At 46.4% G+C, this 27,269-nt stretch overlaps 1 protein-coding gene across 3 annotated transcripts in view; it reads left to right on the top strand.

Annotated features, from left to right (window-relative positions):
- Positions 1-27,269, top strand: part of LOC138538019 (coagulation factor XIII B chain-like) — a 792,475-nt gene that overhangs the window by 403,932 nt on the left and 361,274 nt on the right. For all 3 annotated transcript variants that reach the window (XM_069641499.1, XM_069641498.1, XM_069641497.1), the window contains exon 11: positions 20,784-20,954. In XM_069641499.1, coding sequence (XP_069497600.1) covers positions 20,784-20,954 — 171 coding nt within the window. The remainder of the gene's footprint in view (positions 1-20,783; positions 20,955-27,269) is intronic.

Raw genomic sequence — 27,269 nt, 5'->3', positions numbered from 1 at the left:
CTCACAAACTCAGTTGCAACTTAAGGAAGGAAGGGGACAAGAGTGAACATCGGGCACATTGAACTCTTTGAACTTGATACCTTCCAATCCCGCCTGGGACTTCAGAGTCAATGCTTACCGGAACTCTCCCAACGCCTTCAAACCAGTGAAGTAACTGGTATCTAAGCGCCCCTGCAAGAGACTCAGGATGGAGAGCTCATCTTTTACAAACATAAGGTGAGGTTACTAAGGGGATATCGGAGGTGATTAGTGGGGGAGAGCGAGAACAGTTGGGAGGCCATCACTAAAACCCACAGGTGGCTAATCCCTGTCTCCACTTGCAGGAGAATACTTCATCGAGTCCAGCAAACAAGACTAGGCGGGCCAGTCCAGACAGTCTTCTCTGCACTATGCATCACGTTGACAGAGACCGCAGCTGTCTGGGTCTGATCGACACCCCTGTGGGGTCCAGGTGAGCGTAACAGAACGTCCAACTCAGAAGTACCTGGGTGCCTGCCATACATGGTATAAAAAGGTGTCTGCCAAGTGCTGGTGTGTAGGGAATTATTATAAGCATATTCAGCTATCCATAATAGGTCGAACCAGCTTCCTTCAGCTTGGTGTAACATGCAGCGCAGATACTGCTCGAGCGTCTGATTTGTCCTCTAAGTTTGACCATCCATTTGGGGATAGTGACTGGTGAATAGCCGGATGTCGATCTGGGCCATAGAGCAGCATTTTCTCCAGAAGTTAGATATGAATTGAGTACCTCGGTCTGAGACCAAAACTGAAAGAAACCCATGGAGCCGTACAATGCCTTCAAGAAATACCTTTGCCAGAGTGGAAGCATTTGGGAGCCCCATAAGAGGAATTAAATGTCCCATTTTTGAAAATAGGTCCACGACCACAAGAATAGTGTTAATCTCAGTAGCGCTCTTGCCCTCGTAGTGTAGCCGAGGAATTCTTCTCGCCAATCTACTGAACTAGTCGGTACAATGAACAACCAGAACAATTGATTGGCGGAAAGATGGAATACCAATGAAGAATCCAGAACCGCATGGAACAGGATACTGGAACGGGATGTCTTCTCAAGGTGTACAGGCAAGACCACCAGACAGCTGCACTAAGAGCAATAATCACACTGATGCGACTCTATGCCAAAAATGCAGACATCAATATAGAAACCAACCACTAACCTGTGCGGTTCTTCAGAATCTCCGAATCTCCGAATATCCCCAGGAAGGAATAAGAAGTAAGGTAGTAGCAAACCCAAAACGAAAGGACCAGGAAATCAATCCAGAAATGAAGGCAAAGCAAGAAGCAGGGTGAAGATCCAAGATGAATGTCCAAAGAGCAAAATCTAACCCGACGGCACGAGGACGCCTAAAGGTACATTAAAGGCAGTCTCTAGTCCGTGTACCAATGGTGCAGAGTTCCAATGCAGGAGAAAAAACGGTAAGCGGGAGACAGTACAAATGAGTAGCAGGGCAGGTCCGTGGACGGTCCGAGGTCGAAGAGCAGGGCTGGCAGCAAAAGTACAAAGGAGTAAGCAATGCAGGTCCGTGGACGATCCGAGGTCGATGAGCAGGGCTGGCAGCAAAAGTACAAAGGAGTAAGCAATGCAGGTCCGTGGACGATCCGAGGTCGAAGAGCAGGACTGGCAGCAAAAGTACAAAGGAGTAAGCAAGTCGGGTCCGGAGGCAGTCCGAGGTCGAGAAACAGGAAAACAAGGCAAAAGGGACAAGAACCTGGATACGAGAGAAAGCAAGCCGCTAGAATACAAGATTCAGAAGCGCCGGCAAAACGCACAGGCGTGGCTTAAATAATAGTCACATGATCACTATACGTCTTTCAACGTGTACGGGGAAAAGTGAAAGACGTGAGAGGACGCCATCGTCTCCATGCCAACTTCCAAGCTCCCGGCAGACGAGGTCTTAAAGGGACCGTAACCACCGTTCGTCGGCAAATACGAGAACCACAAGTATTAGGTCTCGTGGAAGCCGGATAATTACGGCGTCCTAACACTGATGATTTCTGCCGATACTTGACAGTTAAACCCTTGACTGGGTGGTAAGTCAGTAATAAAACCGAGGGACAACGTGTGCCAGGGTGCTGTTGGGATTTCCAATGGTTGTAATAGCCCAGCCGGTTTCTGCTTGGATGACTTGTTTTGAGCACACACCCCACAAGATAGGATGAATTGGATAATGTCTTTACGCCACGTGGGCCACCAATAATTTTGTTTTACCTTGGCTAGGGTTTTTGTGATTCCGGGTGGCCCTCGATCAAGGAATCATGATAACCAGACATGACTTGTTCTCGTAGTTCTTGGTTTGGTAAGAATAAACGATTCCTGAAGTAGGGCAACTGATCTTTTACCATGTAATGTTCTCCTTGTGCACTCCACGCTTGTAATTGCTCCCGACTCATTAGGTTTTGGATTTCTTCATGTAATTCTTTCTGAGTTATGGTTACTGTGATTCCTAGGAGCTTGTCACTCGGGATGATTGCTATTGGGTTCAGGGGTCTGATACCCTTGCTCTTCCACCCCCATACGGGAAAGGGCATCGGCCTTCCCGTTTTTCACCCCTGGTTGAAATGTAATCACGTAGTCATATTCAGCAAAAAAAAGAGCCCAACTTAGTTGTCGTGAGGATTGGGCCTTTGCCGTTTTTAGGTACTGGAGGTTCCAGTAGTCAATTATTATGGTGATTGTGTGTCTGGCGCCCAAGAGGTAGTGCCGCCATGCCTTAAAGGCTGACTTAATGGCCAGGAGTTCTTTGTCTGTGATAGCGTAATTGAGTTCAGGGGGTGTGAATTTACGTGACCAGAAGGCAACAGGGTGTAACTGGCTCGTTTCGGGGTCCTTTTGTGAGAGGACGGCTCCCATAGCCATGCTTGAGGCGTCCGTTTCCACCATGTATGGGAGATCAGGGCGAGGGTGGCTTAAGATTGGGGTAGATGTGAATCTTGCTTTGAGTTCCTGGAAAGCTTCCTCGGCTTCTGTTGTCCACTGGAACTTTTTGTTGCTTTTCCTTAGCAATGACGTGATGGGATGCACAATTTGGAAAATCCTGGGATGAACCAGCAGTAGAAGTTTGCAAAACTCAGCATACTTTGAACCCCCTTGAATGAATTTGGGGATGGCCAGTTCAGGATAGCATCTACCTTGTGTACATCAATTCGGATTCCATTTGGGCTGAGAATAAAGCCCAGGAATTCCACCTCGGAGACGTGGAATGAGCACTTTTCGTGCTTGGCATAGAGCTGGTGTTGACAGACTTTCTCCAATACGGATCGGACGTATTTAACGTGGTCCTGCTTTGATGCGGAATATACTAGAATATCATCGATGTACAGTAAAGCACAGACCTCAATCAATTTCCGTAGGACATCGTTCATGAAGTATTGAAATGCTGCAGGCGCGTTGCAAAGGCCAAAGAGCATTACTTGATATTCGTACAAGCCGTATTTGGTGCGGAAAGCAGTTTTCCATTCGTCCCCCTGTTTTACGCGAACAAGGTGGTAGGCCCCCCTCAGGTCTAGTTTTGTGTAGATTTCTGCATCTTTGACTTGACCAAGCAATTCAGGGATCAGTGGCAGGGGATAGCGTTTTTTTTTACGGTAATCTGGTTCAGTGCGTGATAGTCGATGCACGTTCTCAAGTCCCCCTCCTTTTTCGGAACGAAGAATAGAGGACTGGCTGCTGGAGACTTCGAGGGACGGATGAACACGTTGGCCAGGTATTGGTCAAGATAGGTCTTCAGGTGCTGGTTTTCTGGTTCCGTGAGTGCGTAAATTCGCCCACAAGGGATATTTGCGCCGGGTATCAGGTCGATTTGGCAATCGTATGTTTAATGCGGTGGCAGGGTATTAGCCTGTTCTTTCTGAAAGACATCTTGAAAGTCCTGGTATTCACTTGGTCGGGCACCGATTGCCACAGTCGCAAGCGTGGAGGTTCTGGTGTCTATTGGTTGTTTCTCTTGGCGATAACGTGTGGGCGCAAGTCTCGGGAAAGGCCAATTCTTTTGCTCGCCAATCGATTTGAGGATTGTGAGCTACCAACCATGGCATTCCCAAAATCAACCGGAACTGTGGTGCCTTAATGAGGTCGAAAACGATAGATTCTTGGTGTCCATCCTGGCACAGTTATGAAGAAGAAATGCGGTGAGTAAGCGCGGTATGCGGCACCTCTAGATGTTTCCACGCTAACCTGGAGTGTCTTTTCCCTCTTGCAGATGGATGAGAAGTTCCGGAGACAGAGTTCCTCCAGAGCGGCTGGGATTCAGGTAAGCGCTTGAAGCTCGTACAGTCTTTAAAAATAAGACAAGATTTGCTGAATGCTTACTAATGTCTTTTTTCTGTTCTTTTCCCTTTTCCTTAGGAAGCGGCATGCCGGGATGGGAATGACACCGCCGAAAATGCCCGCAGAACAAAAGGAGCGATGAATGATGGGCAGAAGCGCCGCAAGGTAAGGCTGTTCCTAACGGTGTTCTTGTTCTTGCAGGAGCTGATCGCAGAAGAAAGATGCAGGCCTACTGGAGACCGATCCGAACACGGTGAGTATCACGCTGCAGATGCAGAAAACACAAAGCATGTTTCTCAGCCTGGGCGTGGCTTAAATAGGTATCCCAGGTGTCTCTGGGCTGAACCACACCCAAAAGACTGCAGTTCTGGGAACCAAAATATGTGGGGGCATTCATCTTGTCCCCATCAATGCACTACAAGTCCAATCCCCAATGTTATCCTATGGGAGTGAGTGTGTCTGGTGCCACAAGTGCCAAGTCTGACTCCAAGTGGGTCTCTGGAGGGTTGGAGAGGCGCTTGAGGGCCATGTTGGTGATTGTGGCCTGGCTCCAGCCTGGCATCTTGGAGGGCTGGGGACATGAGGGGCAGGAATCGGGACAGAATTTGAACTTTTTCGTGGTTCAGTCTCTGAATGTCGCACAGATTCCAGATTAGTTTTAAACTGATCGGATTTTTCATTTCAATAACCTATAAATCCCATATTTTTACCAGTTCGGTACAATTTGGTATAAGTCTTTTCCACAAACATACAGTTGCTTCAGTTTCAAATCCACATTTTTAGTCTGGCCCGCCTCCAAGGCTTGGCTGAGCCAGAGAGTCACATGGGCTTGTCTTCCTGGGCAGTTGGTGTCAGTCACACCCAAATTAGCATTTTCTTTCAGTTCTAGGAACCCATTGTCTCTTTCCCATAGCAGCAGAAGAAGTCTCCTCCCCATCTCATTAGCAACCCCATGAGATATTCTCTCCTTTTGGTGGGAATGAACAGGGAGGTGTGTTCTCGGTGGGGGAAAACCTCTTTGAAGTTTTAGCTGAATCAGGTTACCTTATAGTCAATTGTGACATTGTTCCTTGTGAAAAATTACAGTTACAAATTTAAAATAAGCAAACATATCTTCAATTCCAGTCTTTTTCAACATGAAAATCAATGTTTGGCACCCTATATTGCATTTGATCGAAGTCCCTTCTTTGGCATATTTAGCTTTTGAGACACAAGTTTCACCTGACAGATTTAGAGATCGCCAGCTTCTGACAGAGGCGAGTAACGGTATTGCACCCATTTTTGACATATTTCTTTCCAGCAAGCATCTTTACATGTGGATTTCCTTCTGATAAATGCACTTCGGCTGACATTATATTTATGTGGATTCTTGCAGTAGAATGATGTTTAACACCCAACAAGGAGGTTGGATCTTTTGGGTGGTTTGTGAACCATGACTTTTGCAAATTTGCCAACCAAGAAAAACGGATTTCCAAACAGCTGTGTTTCTTTTGCAGTAATTTTGCTCTGTGGGCAGTCAAATGATGGGTTTTGGCAGTGGTCTCCTGTGTTACCACTGACATCGGCAAAAGTGGATGGCGGACTATTTTTCAGATTTTTCCTGTGCAGTTCTGGGTGATTTTTAGCGAGCAGAGTGCTCTCCGGTGGCCATTTATGATGTTTCTGATGCAAGCAATGCACAGGAATGTTGCAGGGCCTGGACTAGTGGGGGAAGACATCCCACAGACTGGAAGGCAGAGCCGCCACTGGATCAAGAGAGCCAACAAGAAGCTGAAGGAAGAGGACTGCTGCAACTACTGGACATCCCGGTGAAGCCCGGCTGCAGGTCCGAATCGCCTGAAACTTCAACGACAGAGGAGATCTGCAAAGAATCTTCTCCCCTTGAGCTTGGTGGGACCAACCAGCTTGCCAAACACCAAACGTCGGCCTCCCTCTCCTGGTCGAATTTTCTGTGCATCGCTGCATTGAACCGGATAGCCAGGGAGAAAGGGACCTGTTTGGGTTTTAAGGATCGCACCTTTTATTTGACGCTTTGCTCTGCTGCTGGCTTCTTCCCTTGGCAGTGCAGGACCCTCCAGACGTCCTCCTTCTCGTCACCTCGACTGAAGCTTCAGGAACCGTGAGCCTGCAGGAACTGCCAGGAACAACTGCCTTAGCTACAGCATTCTTCTCCATTTGTGCAAATCCGGTCGTTCGTCCCGTCCGACCACGGTGAAAGTGCTTGAAATCTTTCACCTCTCCGAAGGCTTGTCCTTCTCTTCTCCTTTGAATAACTTTTCCTCTGACAAACTTCATTTTGAACTCTTGGCAAAGACTTAACCGCAAACTACTCTGAACTGTGTGATCCTCTGCAAAGACTTTTAACCATTAATATTTGCCCGGGCCTATTGACTTGAATCCTCATTGTAGCAGCCTTTCCTAGATTGCCCTGCCTATAACTCGTTGGTGTCGTTGCTTTTGAATGACCTTGTCTTTCCTCCCCTTTTAAATTGCTGAAGTGCCATTTTGCTCACACTTCATTTTAAGCTTAATGTCCAGAATTGATTGGGTGTTGTAGTGTATTAGGATTGTGATTTTCTGCTGCTTTGTGATAGTGAACTGTTTTATAACTGATGGCGTAAATAAATGTATATTCTTTTCCTCAGAAACCTTGAATCAGTGTTTGTTTGAACCATAGTAATTGTTGTCCTTTGTGTAACCTCTTGTACTGCTCACTTTACTCTTGAGATAAGTCTGGCTGCTCAGCCATCGCTACCACTTTACTGTGTAGTACAGGCTTGTACCAAAGGTGAAATTGTACTGACACTTGTAGTCTTAATTGTGTGTAGTGTTGCCAAAGGGTACTGCATATGATTCTGCCTAACACCATGTTTTTCAATATGGCGCCCAAGACCTATCTGTAAAAACAGACTCCGGTCAATTTTTTTCACCATTTCTTTTTGGAAAGGTCCTTCTTGTGTTTGTCTCTGCGCGCCAAACCAAGTTTGGTCCCTGTGTTCGTTGACCTTTGGCAGGCTTCAGTGCTGAAGCCCTTCTCTGGCGCATGAGTGTCTAGGGTGGACAGAATGTGAGGGAGGTGCCCGGAACTCCCTGTGCTTAGTCTCCTAGGAGATTCAAATGCACTCTGGCGTGAATGGCCGGCTGGCTGTCCGGCAAGGACAGCCATCCTGCTGTGTGAGTGACAGCCAGGCTGGAATGAATGGGGGAAAACTGTTTAAAAGCAGGTCTCTGGGACTTGGAAAGGAGTGTCAACCACATGAACAAAGAACCGAAGACGAGCTGAAGGAAGACTGCTGCAACTCCTGGTCCCCCAGTGAAGTCCTGCTGCAGGTCCGAATTGCCTGAAACTCCATCGATAGAGAAGCCCTTCAAGGTTAACTTCTTCCCTTGTGTTTGGTGGGAACAACCAACTCGTAAGCCGCCTGGGCACTGTCCCCATACTGGTCGAATTTTCTCCAGAGTGTGTTTGAAAACCAGATAGCCAGTGGCAAGGATACCAGTTTGTGGTCTTTAAGGCACACACACCTTAAACTGACATTTTGCCAAGCTTGTGGCCTCTTCCCTGGGCAGTGCAGAAACCTCCCGTCGTCATCCTTCTTGTCCCCACAAATGAAAATCAGGAACAGCGAGATCTTCAGGAACTGCCAGGAACAACTGCCTCAGCTACAGCATTTCTTCACTTACAAGGTACTGTGCAAGTTCGGTGCAGAACTCCGTTCAACTGCAGTGAAAGTTTGTGAAACCTTCCCGACTTTGGAGGCTTGTCCTTCCCTAAACCAACATATAACTTTTCGCCTGACCAAATTCTTCTAAGAACCCGGGGCAAAGACTTAACCGTTGACTACCAGAACTATGCTATCGTATCCAAGACTCTGAAGCATTGACTTTGGCCCAGGCCTATTGAATTGAATTGCTGGTTGTAGTGAACTGAAACTATTTGCCCTTCCTCTGCAAAGTATTTGTGCTATCTTTCTTTTAACCTTGTCTTTTTGCCCCTTTTTAAAGTAACTGAAGTGCCATTTTGCTCCCACTTCAGGGGAGCTGAATTTGTTCAGAAACTGATTGGTTGTGTATTGTAGTATATAAGATTGTGATATTGAACTGCTATTACTAGTGGAATGTTTTCCAACTGACTGTGTAAATAAATGTATATTCATTTACCAAGAAACCTTGAGTAAGTGTTTGTTTGAACCACTGTGATTGCTAGTCCTTTGTGTAACCTCTTGTACTGCTCACTTTACTCTTGAGATAAGTCTGGCTGCTCAGCCACTGCTACCACATTACTGTGTAGTATGGGCTTGTACCAAAGGTGAAATTGTACTTACACTTGTAGTCTTAATTGTGTGTAGTGTTCCCAAAGGGTAGGGCATGTGATTCTGCCTAAAACACCTGGGCCATATACATGAGTGTGGCAGCTGCTGAAACACAATTGCTGTCTGCAACCATCTCCCAACATACACATGTAACAAGTCAATGTTGTAAGTGAGGCCCTGCTGACCATGTGACAATGTCATGTCACAAATCTCCAGGGACAAATAGTCCTACAATGACAGAATAAATACCAGCCTCAGTGTGTGCCACATGAACCTACACTAGCCAGGCGTCTCACAGCCTGAGGCTCAATGACTTGCTATTTCAAGAATAGATTTCCTAATAAACACATCACTGTTCCTCCCATGTGTGAAGGATATGATCTAAAATGATATGACATGACATGGCATTTGTAATGCACCTATACACAGGTGTTTCAAGGCGCAACGAGGCAAGGGAGGGGGAACAGAGGGAAGACAGAGAACGATCTTACTAGGCCAGGTGAAATTGAGATTGCGCAAGTCTGGGGAAGTGGGGAAGGGGAAAAGTGCGGGTGGGAAGGGGCAGGGGCAGTGCAGTAAATGGGAACAACAGTAAAATAAATAAGTAAGAAGGCAAAAAATAAAGGTGCGGCCAGCTGGTGGCAAGTGCAAGGGTAAGTGCAGACATCAGGTTTCAAGTGCTCTTAGGGGGCTGTAGGAATACAGGAAAACAGTCCAAGTGTGGGGGATGCCAGGGAAGCAGAGCGGGGGTGCAAGTGGTGGGTGAGGGGACCTGGGCCTTCGGTCAGAGGCTCGCCAGGTGACCAGTGCACATTCAGTCAGGAGTTCAGCAGGGGAAAGGAGGAGAGAAAACAGAAGCAAAGAGGAATGTTTTGAGGTCTGATTGAGGTCATGGCTATCAGACAGTGCGCCACACACTGAGACAGCTGCATTGGTCAGCACATGTGTAAATACAAAGAAATGCCAATATTGTATGCCAGTGCAAGAGGTTGACCAACATCAGAGATAATAACTGCACAAACACATGCTGGTGAAGGGGAAAGCACTACATGTATGTTACACAGCATCAAGAAAATCATGTGCCAATATCCTGAACATGTAACACAACCATAGTTGCCACACCCACTTCCCTCACAAACACAGTGAGGGCTACTAAACAGTGATGCTGCACATGTGAAAGGAAATGCCATTTTACTGTGCACACCCAAACTTCCACTTCACACTCCACCACCGGTCAGCCACATGTGTATACACACCCCGCAAATAAACCCCAAACATGACACATGAATGCAAAGAACCACTCACATGACTAATGATGGTCAGAACCAGGGCCACTAAACGGACTACCAAACCGGCACACTGCAAAAATAACTGTGAGAAACAATGACCGTGAGATAAGAAAGTAAATTATATTAAACAGATGTATTGCGTGCATACAGACTGTAAATCATAGTAAAAAATGTGTCCATGTAAAAATGTCTGTCCATGAACAATATTTACAATACCAAAAAAGAAATTAAAATAAACCATTACGGCATGGTGAACACTGAAACACACACTAATAAAACTATGTACATTATAAAAAGGAAGTAATATCCAAAGTCCACTCCAAATAATAAAATAAACAAAAGGAAACCTGCGAATAAAGAACTATGTACAAAAAAACAGAGTAATGTCCAAAAGCTCCAAATAATAAATAAAATTAACGGAAACTTATACCTAAAAATCTATGTGCAAAGGCAGCAGGCTAGTCCTCCTCCTCACCACCAATGTTGCTCAATGTCTGGGCCAGGGCATCATCGAGCACTGCATCCACTTCCTCAGTAACCTCCTTGAGGGCTTGCACCAGCGTGGCCCTCTCCCTCGCCTCCAACTCCCTGAAAGCATCCTGGAGTATAAGTTGATGCCCTCTTGCCCGACGCAGTGCAATCTCCACCCTGGCCATGGTGAGTCTAGCTTCCAGAGCCCGCTGCCTCTCTGCCCCGATTCGCTGCCCGTATCATTCCCACATGAAAGACATCCTCAACCGGAGGTCCACATTTGCGTCCTGCCTGGCGCCAGATACCTGCCCCCTTTTGATGGAATGCCCTGTGTCACGAAGCCTCCTACTCAGATCCTGCTGCTGCCTTATTGCCCTGTGCCAGCTTCGCATGGACACGCTCCCGGCTGATGAAATTAGCCGGGGCCATCTGGCACGTGCCCTGCTCCTGGGTGCCTGCTCTCCCTCCATTGCCATGAGGCCCATTTCTCACCAGAGGCAATTGCCTGGGTGGCATCTTTCCCAAACGGTAGGCTCATGAAAGTCTTCTCTGACTCTGCCCCCACTACCATCCACTGCGGCGTCCCACAGGGCTCATGCACTGCCCCCACGCTGTACAATATTTTCACCCTCCCGCTTTTCAATGATCTGGACTGCCACGACATAGCATATACCAATTACGCTGATGACACTCAGGTACTACTCTCGCCAACAGGCTCTTACGAGCAAGACGTTGCAGCACTAACCAAGATCTACTCAACCATTCAGACATGGATGGCAGCCAACCAGTCTCTGCTCAAACGGGGACAAAACAGAGATTCTCATAGTAGGATCTACAGACACCCTAAACAAGCTCCAAACTTTAATACAAAACATTTATCATAGACCACTCCACCATCTCAGCAGCGGTAAAGACCCTAAGAGTTTACCTTGACTCATCCCTTTCCATGTCACGCCAGGTCAATACCATAGCTTCCTCCGCCGCACTCACCACTAAGATGATCAATGCTGTCAAGCCCTTCCTCTCTACAAAAAGACTACCTATCCATAGCCAGAGCCACAGTAGGTACTAAACTAGACTACTGCAATGCTCTATTCCTGGGCACCTCCACAAAAAACATCAACAAACTTCAAGTCACACAGAACAACGCCCTCAGGGCTGCCTTGAGTATTCCCAAAAGGGAACACATCTCACAGGCCAGAAAAAATGCACACTGGTTGCCGGTAAAAGAATGCATACTTTTCAAAACACTGGCCATAACACACAGGTGTCTCTCCTCCCATCAGATCCCACCTGACCAACCAAATTCATGTACCAGTCTTCAAAAGAACCAAAGCTGGAGGGTCTAGTTTCCAACACTTGCCCCCCAAAAACTGCAATGCACTGCCCACAACCCTAAGCAATGAGAGATCCTCTGCCGTATTCCGCAAAATGCTGAAAACCTCACTATTCTGTTAGATCTTAACCAATATCTGTAACTACGTGTGTTCAACTGTAACCTCATGAACAGCAATACTGCCTCTATGCTCACTGTTTGTATTTGTCAAGTTGAATTAACTGTAACAGCGCCACAACGTCTCTGGCCCGCTGCTGCGCTTTATAAATGCAAATAAATACATTTCATTTTTTTTAAAAAGATAGCTCCTGTCATAGCCTGGATCGGCGTGGTGACCACCTCAGCTGATCCACGTGCGACTCCCAACTCAGGCAGGGATATTAATTCCAGTAGACTGGCCGACATGGGTGGGACTGGTACACAGGGGGCCCTGGTGTTATCTGGACTGGAAGGCGCCCGGAGGACGACTGGCGCACAGAGGAGCAAGACGAGGAGGGGGTTGCATAAGTGGCCAGCCCATACATCCAATTCGAGACCAGGAGTTCTACTAGCCAGTTCAGGAGATGCCTGACCTCATTGTGATGATGTGCAAGCCCACGAGTGTAAGCCTGCACATCATCACAAATGGTGCCTGTACACCTCGCAATGCTGGCTAGCAGGGGTTCCACTCTCTCTCGAATGGCCAGATCTGCAGGCATTGTGGTGTCGGTTTCTGTGGAAACATCCGAAACCTGCGGATGGGTCCGGCCTGGGGCATGCCGGGAGGTGCATACTGATGCAGGGGCTGGCGCAGTCACAGAATTTGGCACAGGCACCTCCACGGCGCCCTGCACTGCCTCCTGCCCATCAGGACTGTACCAGTCACACCCACCTCACCACCACCACCGGACCCATGGACTGGGCTAATGCAGCTCCCTCCTCCTCCTCCGCCAACCTGGATGCCTCCCCCGTGTCTTCCGCAATGGATGGCCCCTGTGTGTGCTCACCTGTCCCCCCCCCACTGCCGAGGAGTCCACATCCACCTTCCCCTCTTCGACCTCCCCTCAGCAGTTGTGGCCGATATTTGAGACACGGCACCAGTCTCCTCGCTACCCCGGAGATGACGTGTCCAGGGGGCGTAACTGGGCCATGCGTCTTTGCCCTGTGGAGGCATCCCTGCTGCCTTGCTCCACAGCACTTTCTCCGTCCTCGTCTTCCAACGCAGCTGTGGATAAGGAGACCTAGAACAGAAACTTCAGGGTACTGCATTGATGTGTGTTTGGTACAAAAATATGCGCATGAAGTACACTGCTAAAGGGTACAACCATCATCACCCTCCACAACACACATCTACATGCAATGTACATACATACACATACATCTTGGTCCTTGACACTAGATAATCCCATCCGGGGACATGGCACTGTCACAACCTATAAATTGTGCATGCTACAGACACATGTGTCATGCACACACATCACCTGACAGTCCTCAAGCACTGTAATGAGCTATCACATCAGAGTCCCCTCAACAGCAATCAAGCAACAAGACTAGGTCACACATTGAAATGCACCTGTTACATCCATCCAGGAATGATGGCCAGTCACACAGTCACATCTTAGACACATCCACATGAACACCATGCATGCTCATGATGTTGACAACACCACCCCTCTGTCACAACTCTCACACGGGCACGTCTCAGACACATGTGACAAACCACATGCACGTCGTGAAATGCTGCAGTACAACAGGCAATGCAAAAGTAAGACCATTGAAATTGCACATGGTTCATAGAACACATGTAGAGCACTATCTGGGACATGCACACAGACATCCGTACAAGAGGCATACTTTCTGTAAGGCCAAGGTGAACACTCCCACCATACATCTACATGCACATGCACTTTGGAGGCCAGCAACACATGGACACTCACCTGACGACTCCAGACTGTGCTGCATATTGCAGATCTGGATGTGCAGCGCCGGGGAGAATTTCTCCAGGACTTGCATGCCTGTGGTCTTAATCCAGCCCCTGCACACCCCCAGTTTGGCACCAGCCTCGAGGAAGCGCAGAGCATTGCTGTGAGTCCTGGATTTGAAGTCCTCCCAGCGCTTGCGTACGTGGTTGTAGTCACAGGGTGCCACCCCCTCCGCATTGATGGCACCCATGATCTGGTCGCAGATCTGCTTCCGTTCTTCTTTGCCGACTTGCGTTGGTCCGTGGAAGAGGGCATCATAATGCCCAAGGACATGCTCCAACAGGATGTCAACTTCCCTGGCTGTGAAGTTGACAGCCCTCTGCCTCACTGGCATGGGGTTGCCACTTACCTCAGAAGATGTTGCTTGGAACATGGCAACCCCCACGAGGCAGGTGTTGGTGGGCAAGGTGGTCCTGAGCTGGGCTTTGGAACGGTGGTTATGTTCTGGCACGTTGGGAGTGTTCTGAATCAACTGAGGTGGTCACAGGGCCAAGGGCAGGAGCACTGGCAATGGCTGGCCAGCATGCACTCAAATTGCAGGCCAGGTGGGCAGCAGGCACACACAGTGGGCAGGCAGCAGCAGATGGCTCGTAGGAGACAGCTCAGGGAAGTAGGAGGCAGGTAAAAAGTTTTGGTAGGCAGGAGCACGTGGGTCTTCCGTGTTACTCGCGTGGGCAGCCAGAAACAGAGTGACGGTTACTGAGCACGTTAGAAATAGCGCGTACACATGAAATCAGAGGAAAGGGCCTAATCGCTTAAATTACGTGAAACGCGCTTGGCGTTGGCATTCAGATTGGGTATAAAGGAGTGCGTCGGAGAGAATTTAACCGCACATGCGAATTGGAGTGGATGGACGTGTGGCCTTCAGAGATTTTTGGGGTGCCACGCATTTTGTTCACTCCTGTGACAGTGCAAACTTCTTATTCTGGTGGGGGATTTGCCTCTGTGCACATGCGTGTGTATTTTTCTTTTTTCTATGGTGAACGGTGAGTCGCGTACACATTATTCATACTCTGGGTGCCCCTGTGTATCGTGTACCCCCACTCTTAACATCACAGCAGCTTACGTGTGCTCCGTGTATGCATTTTCTGTGTTGCTGGGTGCCACAGCATACCGCGTAACACTTTTTCTTTTCACATGAGCTACCTAGGGGTAGCGTACAACCTTTTTTGATATTTGGGGTGCCTGTGCATTGCGTGTCCCGTTTATTATTTCACCTGGGGTAATATTGAGACTTGCTGGACCATACTAGTACGTTTTACATCATTTAACCTGCTCCCTCACTCTAATTGCCCAGGACAATTGCTTGGTGTGCCTCCCATTGTACTAATCCATCTGTACCATGAGTGGGAAGGCCACAAGAGGGAAAGGTGGCTGAGGTGGCCGAGGTGGCCAGGGTCATGGACGTGCAGCGAGAGCTGTGCACCACCACCAACTGGGTCAGGGGGCTGCAGGTGATGCTGATGTCCCCACCAACCAGGGTCAGGGGGATGCAGGTGATGCTGATGTCCCCACCCACCAGGGTTAGGGTACTACAGTAGTATCTGTTGTGGTCCCCCACCCAGGTACACAGAGACGCAGTGGCAGATGCTGTCTCTGCCTCCAAGGTGAAGGGACGTTCAGGCAAAAACCCTGTCCCCAACACCTAGGCTCAGGGTTCCATCCACTCCATCCATTCCCTCCACTCCATTTAGACTTCCCAAAGGTTTAAATACCTTCTCTGGGATAAAACTACTGTTTCCCAGAGAATGTAAAGTGAAATTGACTTTACTAGTCTTTTCTAAATTCATAGACCCAGCACACACCATCTTACAATGGAGTGCTGGAGGGGTTACCTAGTATCCCCTTTGTCAAACACTTTTGTAGCAGTCAAATGCTACTCTTTCCTATTGAAATACCTGGTGGCAGTAGTTTTATAACGAACTACCATGATTTTTCCCGACCGCAAATACCGGTAGCTAAAAATCCGGCCCGCCATGTTTTTCAATATGGCGCCCAAGACCCCTCTGTAAAAACAGACTCTTCTGGTGTTTAACTGCGTGCCAAACCAGGTTTGGTCCCTTTGTTCAGGAGCCTTTGGCAGGCTTCAGGACTGAAGTCTGTTCTTGGCGTCCGAGTGTCTGGGGTGGGAAGGAAGTGAGGGGGGTGCCCGAACATCACTGTGCTTAGTCTCCTAGGAGACCCAAATGCACTCTGGCGTGATTGGCTGGCTGACTGTCCGGCAAGGACAGCCACCCTGCTGGGTGAGTGGCAGCTAGTCTGGCATGAATGGGAGAAAACGGTTTAAAAGGCGAGTCTCCAGGACTGGAAGGCTGAGTGGCCCACTGGAACGTAAGAACCGAAGACAAGCTGGAAGAAGACGGCTGCTGCAACCACTGGACCGTTGGTTTGCGCGGTGAAGCCCTGCTGCAAATCCGAATTGCCAGAACTCCATTCGTTTGAGAAGCTCCTTCAAGGACGACATCTTCCTTTGAGTTCGTGGGACCAATCAGCTCAGAAGACACCTGGATACCATTCTCAATGCTGGTTAAGGTTTAGCCAAGGAGAGGGAAACCAGTTAGTGTCTTGAAGCAACGGCTACTTGAACTGAAGTGACTCCATTTTGTTTGCTCCGAGGATCCCGTGCAGTGCAGGAGTCCCTCGACGTCCTCCCTCTTGTCCCCACAACTGAGGCTCAGGAACAGCCAGATCTGCAGGAACTGCCAGGAACCAACGTCTTCAGCTGCATCTTTTTGCTCACTTTAAGGTACTGTGCCATCCGGTTGAGAGATCCTAACTCTTGCGGTGAAAGTTTGTGAAACTTTCCCAACGTGCTTTACAAAGACTTCTCCATGTGTTACCAGAACTGATCTGTCCTATCCAAGAACACTAGACTATTGCCTTTGGCCTGGCCTGTTGAATTGAACTGATCCTCCTGGTACACTGAACCTTTGCATTGCCTAACAGAAGTGTTTTCTAATCCATTGTACAAACGTATGTCTTTCTATTCCCATTGAAAGTAATTGAAGTGCCATTTGGCTCCTTTTTCAGGGCAGCGCAAACTGTCCCTACATCTTAGGATTTGTCACTGTAGTGTATTGGTGTTTCATATTAAGTTAATTTCTATAAGTGATTTTTTTCTAAATGATTGTGTAAATAAATGTATAAGTTTTTTTTACCTAGAAACCTTGAGTGTAAGTGTCTACTTGAACCACTGTGATTGTGATACTTCTGTGTAACTTCAACTACTGCTCACATTCCCTCTTGAGATAAGCATGGCTGCTCAGCTCGCTACCAAAAAGTATGTGGTACAGAGTTATATCAAAGGTTGGCTTTTGCTTACACCTGTAGTCCTAATTGTGTGGTATTCCCAGAGGGTACTGCATGCAATTCTGCCTAACATTGACCTCTGCACCCCCAAAAAAAACCTTTCAAACTCTTGTGTGTAAGAGTTTATTTTGATACTGGTCAATGTGAATCTCTGTGTAACTCCCCTAAAGCTCACATTGACCCCTCTTGAGATAAGCCTGGCTGCTCAGCCACACTACCAACTTGCGTAGTACAGACTTATACCAAAAGTTGGACATTGAGCGCCTTTTCCAAGTGGCTCAGTGCTTGGGAGCACAGGGTGGGTGATGTAAGGTCATCCTCCCACTCCGTGACCAGGTCTAATATGATACGAGGTGGAAACCTATACCTGCCATAGACCTGGTCATCGGGCATCCCAAAAAGGCTGGTCCTAGGTAGATAAATCCGGGCCCTGGCCATCCTCCTCCTCCTCCTGCGGTGTCCCACGATCACTGCTGCAACAAATGGTACATTCATCGTAGCTGTATACGTGCGTTTGTTGATCGCGCTGCCTTTTTATGCATTCGTTTTTGTGCACGTTGACTCATCCGCCAGCTATCGCGTGGCGTACGTGTTTCAGGATTTGCACATATTTTACCGCGAACCCTGTTCAATTCCATTAATACGGGTTTTTAGCGTGTGTATGGGCGTTGCAAGGATTTTACTTTGGTAAATCCCTCTTTGAAGCCATATTTTTTCCCCATTCCACGTATTCCGCCTACTTTTAGATGACTGCGCAGAACCCAAATCCCCTTCGCTATGAGTTTCGTGCAAGGCGTTCGGGGAGGGGGTGTGTGTGTGTGTGTGAACTTGACAAATAACGACGACTATAGGAGTCAAGCAAGATCAAGAGGAGGACAGTTGTCAAAGACATGTGAGAAAATAACTGTCTTAAGTCTACGATGATAAACAGCAAGACTAGGAGAAGAAAAGGAACGCGGTGCCATAAAGGAGCAAGAACAGCAAATGCAAGACCACCCTTCTGAGTGGAACAAAACCTACGAATGACACAAAAGAGCATGCTTATCAGAGGAGAAACAATGGGAAGGAGTACATAGCTTCTGTCTACAAGAATGAAAATGAAGGCTTAGTTAAATAGACAAATAGAGACAACACAATGGATTTTAAAGGTATCCTGCTGGCTAATAGAAACCCAATGTGTTAGTCACGTCCATTCCCTTTGACAAACGTTTGTAATATTACAGGTTGTTTTTTTCATTTTTTTAACGGATATAATTTTGTCTTCTTTAAATTAAATGTGTACATATAATCTTTGCAGTAGATTAACAATGTTGCTAACATTTTGTGAGTAAAATGAAAGGATCAAATGCAACAACATAATAACAACATAATACATTGACTTAGGCAGAAGCCAGCACGGGCAGACATAATGGTGGAGACAAAACTACCTCGCCCCCGTCCAACAGAGAAAAGTAAGCAATAAGCCAATAAAGCCCCTAAATACATCAATAACTCAATAATCAAAAAATATTCTAATAGAACCCTTAGATCTAGCAAAAACTCACTCCTTGAAATCCCATGCTACAAAAGTTCCAGAGCTGGGGGCAGCAGCTTCAAGGTCCTGGCCCCTAAACACTGGAAGGCAATCCTGACAAATATTAAGAATGAAGAGTCCTTCCACCGCTTTAAAAAATCACTAAAAACATGGCTATTTAACCAATTTTAATTGACTAGGCCTATCCTGACCAGACCCTTACTTGTGCTAGCCTGTCAAAATACTTGTCTCTGCATTATGTAATAACTGTGTACTTCTTGATTGATTAAACTATGACTGTGTTACTGCTTTGACCTATCTGCTGTTAATTGTGTAATAACCTGTCTGTAACTATGCCGTGATACCTGGGCGTATAATAAATGTAATAAATAAAAAATAAATAAAAACAAAGGGTGGTGGGAGTGCTGAATGCTGCTCCATGCCAGCCAAACAGACCCAACTAGGTTTTGCAAGAACTCAAGCCTTTCAGGAACTGAGGTCACTATTGGAAGACAAAGCATTGATGTGCCAATACGAATGGCATCACAGAGCTTGGAAATGAGTTGCCAAGTATAGAAACATTGAGGAAGACACTGCACACAAGATAAACAGAAAAGAATACCCAAAGGTATTCTTTGCTTGAGCCCTTCTCTTCAAATGCATTTCCCTTAGGTTGCAGTACTATGATTAAACACATTCCATTGGGTGGTTTTATGCAAGATTTTGTTCAAGTTATTTTTTTACTTTTAGTTAAAATGGTAAAGACCCCCACATTATCATTGTTTCATAGTTACATTTGTTTAGAAGGAAACCCTCTGAATAATCCATTTTTTTAGTTTGGGCTTCTAGGTGTGCCACCTACATGCAGAAACTACTGCATTAGAATACAGATAGGCAGAACTGGCATACGAGGAGGGACACACATCATGTATGTGTTATTTGGTTATTTGTCCACACATTGACCTCCCATGGCCCTGCTACATTCTATGGCCATTCCCACCCAGTTCCTATCCCTCCCTGTCCAAAACACCTCCTTTTGGGAACTCTTTGAGCTCACTTTAATTAAGCCTCACCCTCAAACTTTGCACTCAAAGTGCCTCCAGTGTTTTTTCAAAGCAGTCTTCTGAATGTTAATGCCTTAAATGGAGCAGTAAACGTGCTGCTGGTGTAATAAAAATGTCTTAACAAGATCTGAACTTCAGCCACTAGATGTATAAGCACTGTGTGTGTCCTTCGCTGAAATCCTGTTAAATACAAGCATTGGCAAAGCCAACAGTGTTGGCTTGTGTATAAGTATTAGACATTTGCCAGGCACTGCTATTAGATGCCTAGGTACTTGCACCATGTTGCACCTGCTACCATCAATGGCCAGTTAATAACACTACACAGTGCCTGGCAAGGCCTTTCCCATGCCTACACAAAAGCCCAAACGGTTGACATTGTCAATGCTTGTTTACTTTGTTACTGAAATTGGAGGCATCTGCCGTACTCTTTGTTCTTCGAAGCATCCCAACCCATTGAACACTTAACATATGTAACGTTAAGCCTAAAATGAACCCAAAGCCTCCATCTTAACCTAGCCTCATAAAAGTTCCACCATTAACAATGGCTTGAGATTCAGTAGGGTGGATATCTAGGACATTGCTTCAGGTCCTCTAACCAATGCTGGATGAAATTGCTGGGGAAATAAAAAGAACTAAACACAAACATTGCCAAAGCCCAAATATGCGGCTCTGTGGGGGCCAGGGTATGAATAGAACAAAGTACAGGGGCTTTCACAACTGTGCAAAGAGCACCGTGGGAAAAGAAAACTGGGCCTGTAAGGAGCACTTAAGAGGTGTAAAAAGCACACGTGGCAGGACGGTGCTTGGAGAGCTGCAAGGCTCGTAGGGGGCACAAGAAGCACTGAAGAAGTGCAAGAGGCTCTAGGTGTTGGCCATAAGGGGCTCTGGGGAGAAGTGTAAGGGGCACTGGCAGGTAAAAGGTTTACTTGGGAAAGATGGGACATGCCGTCTACCCCAGATGTTATTATTCGAAACTGAAGTCTGTAAGCCACATTGTGTTGGTTCCTTCGATTCCCTTGTATAAGACCTTAGAAAAGATAACTCAAACATGAACTGGGCCTTGAATGTAGGATTCACATTGCTTTACGTGTTATCATTTACCAATCATTGTGTGTATTTTCGTTGTAAGAGAGCATGTTAATCAATGTGTGTGCATTTTATATTGACGTGAAATTAAAATACTAACCATGTTCCGATTCTCTTTATTAGCACATGACATTGAAATATTTCTTATTTTTGTAGAAAGCCCATGCGAAACTCCATCGATTGACCATGTTTCAATAGTAAACTTAAGGCCATCATACGCACATGGCACTAAAGTGCAATTTACATGTGATTCTGGATATAAACTATCCACGCAGTCAGAACCCCGGTGCTGGAAGGGAAACTGGTCAGATCTTCCTAAATGCTCATGTAAGTATTGTATTCGACTAAGCATCACACTTGACTTAATACAACTGTCAAATAGTGTACAAAGACAAGTCTTTGATTTTAGTGTATAGAAAATAGCACTTTTTTTATGAAATGAAAGGAGGATTGATCCACCATTCATACATGTAGAGCCTCATTTAAAAAAAAAAGTGTTAATTGCACTTAGAGCAACACTTTTTTTTGCCCCATGATGAACATTGGAAGGAGGGTATTGATTTGTATGGAACTGCAAATATAAGTGTTAAAACAGGTGAAAACACCTTTGCACCTCTTCTTTCTGTTTTTTGGAAAAAGTATAGATGCCTCCAGCAATTTAAAAAAGTGGGAAGAATGTACAATGTTTTCCTGTGAAATACCCCTGCTTTTAGTTGGTAAAACAGGTGGATTGCATTAGAATCTGTTGGTTTTAAGCAAACACAAAAATGTTGGTTAAAGCCGAACGTTTTAGCATGGGAGGTGGGAATGCAAGGTTTAATTGTATGTCTTGTTCCCTGTACCCACTACAGCAGCAAAAACAATGAACATCCGCAGAGCTTTATAAAAAGATGTTAACGAGGGCATAACACATTTACGCCTGTCTTCAACACCTTTTTATTAACTCTCTGTGGCATTGGAAACATTGCCATTCCACATCCCATACAGGTGACTTATTTTGTAGGATGTAGTAAGATTATTGACTGTTTTTAAACTAATTGTATTTGAACAACTCAAATTCTTTCAAAAGGATACGTTACAGAACATTTAATTACTATGATAAATATGTTCGACTTGTTTTTCATATTATTTAACTGATATAGAATTCCAAAACAAGGCAAACACAACCCACAAATACATCTTGACTTCTCTTTGTAGAGAAAAGTACAAATCCCAAATTCTGTATTTTAGTAATTTCCCCACAAATATCTCACCCACAATGCAGGAACCAGTTCAGAATAACTTGCCTCAACTTCCATAAACATCTGATCTCACTGTTTATGTTTTATAATAGTTATGTTATTTAACAATGTTTATTACTATAATTTGTATCATTTTCGTAACTCTTTGGAATACACTGCAAACTACTGCAACTGTCCTTCTGATGTACAACATCTTTGAGATTGTTCACAGTTTAAAAGGGACTATTATAAACCTTAATAAACCATGGTGGCGATTATCTGTGATTAAAACGTTGTTGATTACTTTTAGAAAGTGACATAACTTGTATACAACCTGTTGAATAACAGTCCTACACAACACATACATACATTTTAAACTTAGCTACGACTTCCCAGAAAACTATAAATATTTTTCCTAATTCATAAATATTTGCATAACTAATGTGGCAGCAGTTTCAAAATGTATAAGAAATACGTATGATTGAGTACCAAATTGTTGCAACTTTTTACAAGTATATAACAACCTTTATACTTCACATATAGGGCTGTACATTGTTCTTATATATATTCATGTAGGAAATAGTAAAACCAGTCATGGTTTTAATATCCATTGGCTTCACCAACTCAGATCTGCATTTAAACATAAAATGCCATGTGCTCCACTTATTAGTCTGTTCAACACACTGTTTCGAGCATTATCACCCTGGAAGGGGGTGCTGGCCAATCAGGATGCTCAGGACGCGGGCTGTATTATCCCCCTTCGCCGCTCATCCTTGACTCCTCCCTGCCACATCTCTTAGCACCCGTGTAATTTCCTACGTGGTTGCTAATATTGTGTATTTGATGTTATTTTATGTTATTTCTGTGTGGCCTTGTGCAGTACCATGGTTCTCAGACCGTTTTCAATGTTGATGACTGTGACATCATCAACATTGAAAACAGACTCTGGGAACCACAGAGTGCCACTGGGCTGTGCAGCAAGGTGAGTTTCTTTTTTTTTTAATACAACCCATTACCACATGCGTAGGAAACTACATGGGTGCTAATGGCGCTATTACCCTGAGCGGCGGCCCGACCCTGTCTTTAACGGCACTGCTGCCCTCATTAATGGACCCTCACTTCGCTCAGGCCCTTAACTTGGGCGACGTGCCGTTACTGACAGGGCTATATGATTCCTTCCTTGAACCGATCCTGAACACCCTCATTTTCTGCTGCATAAGAGGTTTGAACACATGGTACTTTGACCTAGAGGGGGTATAAATATCAGTTCTGTAGTAGTGCATGCAGGACCCAGCTTGACAAACTTTATTAGACAGGTTGTTTTCAAAGTCACCTACTCAACATCACTACAGGGAATTTCACTTCACAATTCAAGGCTCTCCTTTTGCTTAAGGTTTAGTTCACTCCCTCTTTCTGAGATCCTACTGCGCAGGCATGCTATGATGGCAGTTGTTAACAATCCCCAAACTCGCTCCCCACAAGAGACTAATATGACATCAATGATAAATGAGTCTTCAGGTGCATTGTCTTACACCGCTGGATACACCCATGTAAAATCCAAAGTCCAAAGTAGTGTATAGAGAAGCAGCAGCGTCCATGTGTTTTCAAGCTCAGGTGAGCTAATCATTGAGACATGGATAACTATGAATTCCTTTGATGAAGAAAGGATCTTAGCGTCATCCCGCTAACAACCAAAGAAGCAGAGAGGATCCAAAAAGGGAAAACTTTGAACTGGAAATAACCTGCTGTGTGGTAACCGGAGGAATTATCCATAGGGTAGCAAAATTGGGATGAGCATGTAGTATCCTGCGGGTGTCCATGGCGCACACGCATGGATAGCAACCCTCAGGAAATAGCAAACCTCAAGAGAGGGGAAGATGCTGGGACAGACAATTTGCCAGTAGCCTGAATGGCCACCTTCACAGAACATGCCTTGCCACCTTCTGAACAATTTTCCAAGATAATATCTCTTCCAAACAAGGTAATACAATGTTAAAGAAAGATTTAAAAAAATATTCTCCAGTACATCTTTGCACTGTTTCTATTTCAGGTCCAATTTATCTCTGGTGAATGCAGAACAGAGCCTTCCAAGATGCAGTTTATTCTTTCACCGCTGGGTGGCTTCTTGCAGTTCAATTCAGGTGCTGGCCCTAGCCACAAGCCCACCATCAGACGTAGGCATCCTTTCAAGCATACATATGTTCAGGCACCCATCGTTCTCTTTAATAGTCATGGTTTAATGGTTGAGTACATACCTGGTGTACCTTTCACATATTGGGTACCTAGGTTCTACTATCCTAGTGAACACCGCTTCAACTGGGTGGACGTCTCCTCAAATATGTGACCCCGAAATTACTGTGTCCCAGGTTTTGATCCGCTCCACTACTGTTATTTTGAATGTGTTAAATTAACAGTATTTATATTACTTAGATATTAATTTATTGTTTTGGTTTATGCACTGCTTTCATTGGCTGTGTTTTATATGCTCTAATATTTCTTACTATGCTTTAATGTAAGCATAGGGAGAGGCTCAAATCAGCCCTTGATCTGCATCGGAATCAGGAAGACATACAGTTTTCAGGGCAATAGTGCAAATTAAGGTAGGTTTGTGCCACAACCATGCAACGCCTTCCTTGTGGATTGTGAACAGACTCCCACAAGGTGACTCCTTGGCATATCACGAGGTTGTCATGCCCTGTTTCACTGCTGGTTTACTTATGAATATTTGCCAAAACCTGATTTAATCAGACAGCACCCATCTCTAGATGAGGAACAGCAGTGTCTACAGCAATATCAGCAGACCATGCCACCCAAAAAGCTCATCTACCTCTATAATACATTGTTGGGACTTCCGAAGCCATTCATGAGACTGCACTGTCTATAGTTTTCTATCCACTATTGACCCTTACACCTTTCCCATTACAAGTGTTTGAAGATCTTGATACTGATGTTTTGGGTTTTATAGTGTATGTGTAAACAGTATTGTCTGTTATTTTAAATCACATTTGTGATGCTCTGTGACATTAACATAACATACACTACATTTATACTCCTACGTCCCGTCCCCTTTTCCTCCATACTTATGGGACATTCCTCCGTCCTGTGGGACGGGACCAGAGCACTTTGTAAAAAGCATCCAAAAATTTTGCAAACAGTTTAGTCCTTCCTCTCTTTCGGCGCATCGCCCATCAGTCCTTTTCTCCGCTCGTTCGGGACTGGACGCACTTGCATCCGCGGAAGATTTTCTTCCCTTTTTTCCTCTTCAGCTTTCGCTAGCGATCATGTACTAGTCTGTCTATGTATTTCAAACTAGACTTTCCAGATTTTTCATCGTGTCACTGATGCTTTGCGAGGGCAGACCCCCATCCTCTTTGTCTCGAGTGTTTGGGTCCGGACCACCATTGGGACTCCTGTTTTTACTGTGATTCCCTTTCGGTCCGGGCACTTCAACGTCGGTTGGAGCGCTGGGAGGAGGTGTTTCGACGTGCCCCGCCCTTGCATTTTCAAGCTTTTATCGACGAAAAGAAGAAACGCCCGGTAAGTTCTTTACTTTTTAGAGCACCCCGGCCGGGAGATACCTTTCCGGGCTCTTCCCGAGCCGGGAGGAGCGTTAGTCGCTCTGTCACTGGGGATTGCCCTGAGGTGCCTTCTGGGCCTAAATATTGTACCAGAGTTTTCTCCAAGGGTCTCCGTAAGGGGCCCGTGGATACCGGAGTACAGTCAGAGGCCCCTCATGTGGGGGTGGCTTGCAGACCTAGTTCTACTGAGTCGTGGGGTACCAGAGCTAGCTCTGAGGCCTCTTTATCGGCTTCCCTCAACAAAAAAAAACGGGTGCGCCTTGGTTGGGCTTGGTGTTAACGAACGGATGTTCGAGGCCCGCGTTTGTAAGGCTGTTACCGGACCTGGGTCCGAGGTCCCTCGTACAGAGGCTAAAGTTACTGAGAGACCTGGCAAGGCCTTATCGGTGAAAGTTGTTTATCGCCGTTCCCGCTCTTGTGGCGACGCCAGAACTGTTGGGGCAAAGAAGGAAAGTTCTTCCTTTACCGGCAGCGCCAAGGTCCTTCCTGAGAAGGCTATTTTGGCTATTGGTATGTCGCAGAAACATTCCAGGCCACATAGTACCGGCTCTCCCGAGGTTCCTTATGTAAAGGCTAAAGTTAAGACCCCTGATCCACCGATGGGGACCCCTGCCTCACTTCCTCTCCGCAGGTGCAGCAGTTCCCCTCAGGTGATGGCAAAATGGTAGCCGTTCCCGCCACGACCACGGCGGCCATTTTGGGCGCTTCCCCTACAACTACACCATCGGCCTCAGGTGTAGGGCTTGGTTCTGTGGGTGAACATAAAATTCCTTGTGCACATCCTTTTCGCCCAGTATAAGACTGGAATGCTCGGATACCCCTTCCGCACAGTGTTTTGTTGCCTGTAGGGTCGGCACCTTTGATTTTTGTGAACACTTCTGGGGATGGGCCTGTGTGGCAACCCTCCCCGTTGTGTCCCTGGAATTATCCTCCTCATGAGAGGCCTCCTCTGGTAGCTCCAAAGCAGTCCCCGGAAAACGCCTTTTCGGCAAATTTCAGATGCTCATGCGTACCGACCCCATGAGGGAATATTTCAAGGGGCTTTTTAGGGAGATATGCCCACCTGCGCCTCCGGCTCCAGCCACTCCTTCGGTGGCTACGCCGGCGCCACCCTTGCCTACGGTGCATCCCCGACCCTTCTGCCATTGTCCCCTGTGGACAAGGCAGTGCCTGGCATGGGTCAGCAGGATCCTGACCTGTTGGATGAGGCGCAGGGCGATCAGTACAACGAGGACCTGCCCAGCTCTATTAGAGATTTTCATGACCGGGTACTGGACATGATGTGCTTTTTGGATGTTCCGGTGCCTGAGGCACCCGCTCACAGGAGGGTGTGCTTTTGGGGCATTCACCCTGTCTCCTTTGGAGCGTACAAGCCTGTTCTTGCAGAAGGACATTTTGGCTGAGGTCTGTAGGGTCTGGGAAAAGCCACACTCTGGACTTTTCATCAATAAGAAAATTGACGCGCGATACAGGCTGCATTCTTCGGAAGAGGTGGCCCTGTCGTCTTGTCCGCCCCCCTCCTCCACAGTGGTGGCTGTGGCCACTTTACAGTCCAGGCCTTCAGCATCCTCTTCTACGACGGCTACTCAGGTTCTGGGGAAGGAGGACAAGCTCCTCGACTCCCTTGGGAGGAAGATTTTTGCTTACTCGGCCTTGCAGCTCTGGCAGGCCAATGCAGAACTAATGTTAGCGGGGGCAAATATGAGGATGTGGAAAGGTCTGTCGGAGTTCGAGGAGTTCATTCCGGTCGAGAAGCTGGAAGACTTTAAGGCGAGATTGTCAGATGCCAGGGTCTTGGCCCAGGATCTTCTGGAGGCTGCGGCTCACCGCGTAGACACTTCGGC

This window comes from Ambystoma mexicanum, chromosome 1q (genome assembly GCF_040938575.1).
Source record: "Ambystoma mexicanum isolate Mex_15411 chromosome 1q, UKY_AmexF1_1, whole genome shotgun sequence".
NCBI classification, from domain to species: domain Eukaryota; kingdom Metazoa; phylum Chordata; class Amphibia; order Caudata; family Ambystomatidae; genus Ambystoma; species Ambystoma mexicanum.
Note: the sequence above shows the minus strand (reverse complement) of the source record. Positions and strands in the feature narration are given on the sequence as shown.